This window comes from Otolemur garnettii, unplaced genomic scaffold, assembly GCF_000181295.1.
Source record: "Otolemur garnettii isolate 467f Iridium unplaced genomic scaffold, OtoGar3 scaffold00178, whole genome shotgun sequence".
NCBI lineage: Eukaryota > Metazoa > Chordata > Mammalia > Primates > Galagidae > Otolemur > Otolemur garnettii.
Window position 1 is genome coordinate 2,784,016 of NW_003852573.1, and position 6,370 is coordinate 2,790,385.

Below are 6,370 nucleotides of genomic sequence, written 5' to 3' on the forward strand. Positions count from 1 at the left end.
AACTAGGATCAGAATAGGAAAATGACTAGAAAAGGAACTAGAACTAAAATAGGAATAAAATTAGAGTAAAATGAGAAGAGGATTAGAAGTAGAATTAGCATGGGGATAGAATTAGAATAGAATGGGAAAAAATTAGAATAAAATTAAAAGAGGAAGAGAATCAGAATTGGAATAGAATGGAATAGAAAGAATGCAGTTAGAATAGGACTTCAACTGGAATATCATTAGAATTAGAATTAAAATAGAATTAAATTGAATATAACCAGGATTAGAATATGAAAAAGGATTATAATAGGAATAGAAAATGGAATTAGAATAGGAAAGTAATTAGTATAGAAAGAATAGAATTAGAATCAAAAGAGAAACAGAATTAGAAAAGTTACAACTGGAATAGGATCAGAATTAAAACAGCATCAGATTTAGAATAAGAATAGAATTAAATTGAATGAATTAGCCTATAATTAGAGTAAGTAGAGAAATGAATTAGAATGAGAATTAGAACAAAATAACAATGGAATTGGAATTAGAATTAGAACAGAATTGAAATGAGAGTAAATGTAATAAAATACAATGGGATGGAATAGAATGCAATAGAATTAGAATAGGAATAGAATTGATTATAATTAAAACAAGAATAGAATTAGAAATAGAATAGGAATAGTACTAGAATGGAATTAGAATTAGGCAAGATTAGAATTTGGATAAGAATAGAATTGTTGTAGGATAGAATTAGAATAGAAATAGGATTCAGGCGCAGCCCTCATAGGTCAGTGGTTAGGGCACCAGACACATACACTGGGGCTGGTGGGGTTCGAACCTGGCCCAGGTTGGCCAACAACAACAACAAATAGCCAGGCATTATGGCAGGTTCCTGTAGTCCCAGCTATTTGGGAGGCTGAGGCAAGAGAATCGCTCAAGCCCAAGAGTTGGAGGTTGCTGTGAGCTGTGATGCCATAGCGCTCTATCAAGGGCAACATAGTAAGATTCTGTCTCAAAAAATAATTCAAATAGAATTAAAATAGAAACAGAATAAGAACAGAACAAAACGGATCAGAACAGCTCAGAACACAACAGAACAGAGTATCAGAATAGGTTATCAGAATTTATCAAAATAGATGAGACTATCAGAATTGACCAGGATAGATCAGAATACAATACATCAAAAAAGAATTAAGAGTACTAGGTATATATCCAGAAGACCAAAATCACATTATAACAAAGATATTTGTACCAGAATGTTTATTGCAGCCCAATTCATAATTGCTAAGTCATGGAAGAAGCCCAAATGCCTACTGACCCACGAATGGATTAATAAATTGTGGTATATGTACACCATGGAATATTATGCAGCCTTAAAAAAAGATGGAGACTTTACCTCTTACATGTTTACATGGATGGAGCTGGAACATATTCTTCTTAGCAAAATATCTCAAGAATGGAAGAAAAAGTATCCAATGTACTCAGCCCTACTATAAAGCCAATTTATAGCTTTCTTATGAAAGCTATAACCCAATTATAGCCCGAGAAGAAGGGGAAAGGGAAGAGGAAAGGAAGGGTGGAGGGAGGGTAATTGGCGGGACCACACCTATGGTGCATCTTATAAGGGTGCATGTAAAATTTACTAGGGGTAGAATATAAATGTCTTAACACAATAACTAAGAAAATGCCGTGAAGGCTATGTTAACCAGTTTGATGAAAATATTTCAAATTATATATAAAACCAGCACATTGTACCCCACAATTGCATTAATGTACACAGCTATGATTTAATTAAAAAAAAAAAAGAATTAGAGTTGGGCATGGTGGCTCAGGCCTATAATCCCAGAACTCTGGAAGGCTGAAGCAGATAGATCACCTGAGCTCAGGAGTTCAAGACCAGCCTGAGCAAAAGTGAGACTCCATCTCTAAAAATAGCCAGGCATTGTGGTGGGTGCCTGGAGTCCCAGCTACTTGGGAGACCGAGGCAAGAAAATTGCTTGAGAGTCTGAGGTTGCTGTGAGCTATGATGCCACAACACTCCACCAGGGACAACAAAAGTGAGATTGTCTCAAAGAAAAAAAAGAATTAGATCAGAATAGAATAGATCCAAATAGAATTTCTACCCTATTCTGGCCTATTCTATTCTGGAGTAGGAATCACTTCAGCAGGATTTTAGGAGGAAGCCATACTAATGAGAAAAATCGTAGGATCATTCTTTCATCCTAAAACTCACTAATAGCTCCCTATCACCCAAAGAAGCAAGTCTGGCTGCAGAGTACAACACATACAATTTTGTCATCTCCCATCACTCTTTAGGGCACCTGACCCTCCAAAACACCTCCTCCACACGGTAATTTTGTCTAAGAGACACAAGCATGACAATATACTTTCTCTTCCCTTTAGGTACTGGTGTACAGTTTCCTTGGCCTAGAAAACCTTTCCTCCCCTCTTGATCTAAAAAATTTTATTGCAGGCCGGGCATGGTGGCTCACATCCATAATCCCAGCATTCTAGGAGGTCAAGGTAGAAGGATCACCTGAGCTCAAGAGTTCAAAACCAGCAAGAGTGAGAACCAAGTCTATATTAAAAATAGAAAAATTAGCTAGACATTGTGGCAGGCACCTGGAATCTCAACTGTTCAGCAGGAGGATCACTTGAACCCAGGAGTTTTGAGGTTTCTGTGAGCTAGGCTGACACCAGGGTGCAATAGCCTGGGCAACAGAGTGAAACTTTGTCTCTTTAAAACAAACAAACAAACAAACAAAACCGTTATTACAGCCCCTTTCAATCCTTTCTAAACTAAGGATATGAGATGAAAAAAGATGTGAGGGTGGGGCATGGTGGCTCAATTCTATAATCCTAGCACTCTGAGAGGCCGAGGTGGTTGGACTGCTTGAGCTCACAAGTTTGAAACCAGCCTAAGCCAAAGCGAGACCCTGTCTCTACTAAATACAGAAAAACCAAAGCAAGAGGATCTCTTGAGCCCAGGAGTTGGAGGTTGCTGTGAGCTAGGATGCCACAGCACTCTACCGAGGATGACAAAGTAAAACTCTGTCTCAAAAAAAAAAAAAAAGAAAAGAAAAGAAAAATAAAAAAGATAAGATGTAAATTTTGTTCTAATACAAAATACCTACCTTGCCTGTGGGTACTGCTCCTCCAATGCTCACAACACTATCCTCCAGTCATCATTCCCAGCAGTACTGAGGATGATGGCAAAGCAAAGCCAGGGCCTAAGAGTCTTCATCTCCAGATCCACATTCCTTCTTTACATTGGCATATTTATTTCAAAATATGGATTCCCAGGCCCCCTCCTCAGGAATTATGATGCAGTTGGCTTCACATGGAACCTGGGAATCTATATTTTCAAAAACTATGCCAGCAAATCCGTTAAGTAGTCAGGTATAAGACCCATACGTGCTGTATCATAGCAGCTCTGTCCTTTAGCCTTGCCATTCCTCCATCAAGGACAAGGTGTCATTGCACTGCCAGGGTCCTTGAAAGTCACTCAGCAAGGAAAGAAGGCCTCACTGTCTTCTCTGAATGCAGGCGAGCCAGCCACAGCTAAATGTCCACCTGGCACAGCCACGTGTCTGCTTGGTGACGAGGACCCCATAGCCAGTAAGTGGGAGAGGGCCTACTGAGAAGAATGCATGGGCTCTTGGGGTAAGGGGCTAACCGACCCAGCTCTGGAAGACAGAGTTACCATGGTCTGATTGGAGAACGGGTCCGTGTAGTTGATCCTCTGGGTGGTGCAATTCATGTCACCTGGCTGGCCTGGGCTGGTCAGAGGGGGAATGACCTCGTAATGGTGCTTACAGCTGAGCAACTGGGCCTGACCAGGATAGAGGGCAATACCTGGAGGCACAAAGAAAAGCAAATGTCAGAAGTCACAGGCCCTGACCACACTTCTGAGATCCTCTTCATATCTATGAAGAATCTGTGTTCTGTGCTCCCTGGGTGGCTGCAGAGAAGGGAGAAGAAAAAAGGTTATAGGAGGAGACACATCCCTGCTCTCAGAAAGCTCTACCCTAGTGGAGGGCACAAGCCCCCCCTTAGTGAGCCCCTCACTGGGTTAGGATACAGGCCCCTGATGCCCACACTAAAACCCACTTGAGGGCAGTGCCTGTGGCTCAGTGGGTAGGGCACCAGCCCCATATACCAAGAGTGGTGGGTTCAAACCCAACCCTGGCCAAACTGCAACACCTGCTGGGTGTTGTGGTAGGTGCCTGTGGTCCCAGCTACTCGGGAGGCTGAGGCAAGCGACTCGCCTAAGCCCAGGAGTTGGAGGTTGCTGTGAGCTGTGATGCCATAGCACTCTACCAAGGGTGATAAAGTGAGACTCTGTCTCAAAAATAAATAAATAAAACCAACTCAACCTCAAATCCCTGCTCCACACACTCTGAGGGAGCATCCCTTATTGAGCCCAGCTGTGCCCATCCTGCTGGCCCATCATCCACCTGCAGACTTGCTCGGAGGTTCTAAGCTATGGGATTCCCTAGAACTCATTTCATCTCTTATCTCCGCTCTGACAGGGAGCTCCAAGTGTGGGAGTCGCATACCAGTAGTCCCCTCTCCTCCAGCCTTGCTCAAGGCTCTACGGACAGTAGCTGTTCCAACCTCAAAGGTAGAAATGCTGGTGTAGTAGTACATAGCATCAGAGACAGAGTTGAGAGACTGAGAGACCTGACAGAGAAAGTAGAACTCAAAGATAAAGAGACTAAAGCAGACACATGGGGAAGAGGGTCAAGCCCAAGACAGAGTGGATGAGCCATGACCAGCACAGTTGACTATGCTGTGGGCTATAAAGAAGCCCTGGGCAGAAGGCACCTAGACTCTGGCTCTGCCCCTGCCCCGTGAGCAGGCCCTCCCATGGGTCACTCAGGGACATCCTGCTGACAGAGCAGCTGATACTACACTGGGTGGGCAGAGCCTGAGCCCAAGGGCTCATGCCTTCCCGTTCACTTTAGAGCCTCCAAAACACTCAGTACTAGTCCTACAACCCAGAGCAGACAGTCTAGAAGAAAGCTGACCCCACACTCAGGGACTAGACACCCCAAAGGAGCAGGAAAAGTATACATGGTATGGCCTGAGACTCCCTCTCCAGGCAGGGCTTCTGTCCACTTCTGAATGGCCTTACCTTCTCTGCTACTGCCCCCAACTCAGTCCAGCCTTGACTCTCACTTTTCCTCATCCCTGGCTCCTGGCCCAAGCCAGGTTAGTCTCATGCTTTCCAGAGGCCCTCTGTTTCCCTATCCTCCCCTCACTTCTGCTGATCCTCCTCCCAGAAACACGTTCTTCCTATCTATGTGCCCAGCTCAAATCCTACCTCTCTGCAAAGCTTTCTTTGACCACCCCAGTTCTGCAGTAACCACTTCAGACTGTGCACATAAAACACCCAGCTGGGTCCTTTCAGCAGCTCTTTGGTTGTGTACTCTACACCTAGACTACTCTCCACACTGCCTGTAGTGCCCTAAACTGTGCTGGGAATGCAATGGAGGTTGAGGGAGTATCCGTCAGTAATGCCCTTGGATTTGGGGCCCAGGTGTGTTGTCTGGGGCAGGCTCTACCTGGGGCATCATAGCGATCCACCTCTTTGTAAGACACAGACATGACAGGGTGCTTGAGTTTCTCACGGAAGTCCGTGATGGTCTGGTAGACTAGGAAGACAGCCACGGCCATGAGTAGAAGGTAGATGAAGATGAGCAGGACCGAGAAGACATTCTTCAGGCAGGCCTTGCTGAAGCGGATGCTGCTGGAGGCGGACTCGCTGTCCAGGCCTGACAACAACAAAACACCATGTGACCAAGCAAACAGGGGCAAGGTGCAGCCTGAGATGGCCAGCAAACTGCCTTCCCAAGGAGGTAGTCACCTGCTCACTCAATCTTTCCACCTCACCCTCCAAATCATAACAAAGGGCACCTGCAAACATTTACTACCGGACAGAGGACACCAAGCTGAAGGAGAATCAGCCATTGCCTTTAAGGAATTTATTCTTTAAAGCAGTGATTTTCAACTGCAGCACACTTGTGTGCCACGGAAGTTTTTAAAAGATTAAATTATTTTCAAAAGAAGTTCAAAGCACAGTAAGTATATTCTCGTTCCCTTTTTTGTTGTTGATCAACATAATTTAAGTGTGCTACAAAAGTGTGCCTAATCTAGGGAACAGGCAATTACAATCCAACAAGGGAACTGCTCCCAACCCACCTCTAGCTTTATCCCTCACCACTCCACTTCCTCAATCCCCCAGCTTCACTAATGGACTTTCTTGTCTACCAGTATGTCCTTCTCAACCCTGGAGCCTCACTTTTACCATTTCCTATGCCTGGCTAAGACGCTTTTTTCCCCCCACAGCTGACTCCTAACTCGTCCTCTAGGTTTCAATTAGAAAGTC

General features: G+C 44.2%; 1 protein-coding gene across 1 annotated transcript in view; it reads right to left on the bottom strand.

Annotated features, from left to right (window-relative positions):
- TMEM206 (transmembrane protein 206) overlaps positions 1–6,370 on the bottom strand; it is a 45,771-nt gene that overhangs the window by 19,080 nt on the left and 20,321 nt on the right. The window contains exons 3-4 of the mRNA XM_003800523.1: positions 5,547–5,756; positions 3,683–3,834 (exon numbers count right to left, since the gene is read on the bottom strand). Of these exons, the coding sequence (XP_003800571.1) occupies positions 3,683–3,834; positions 5,547–5,756 (362 nt within the window). The remainder of the gene's footprint in view (positions 1–3,682; positions 3,835–5,546; positions 5,757–6,370) is intronic.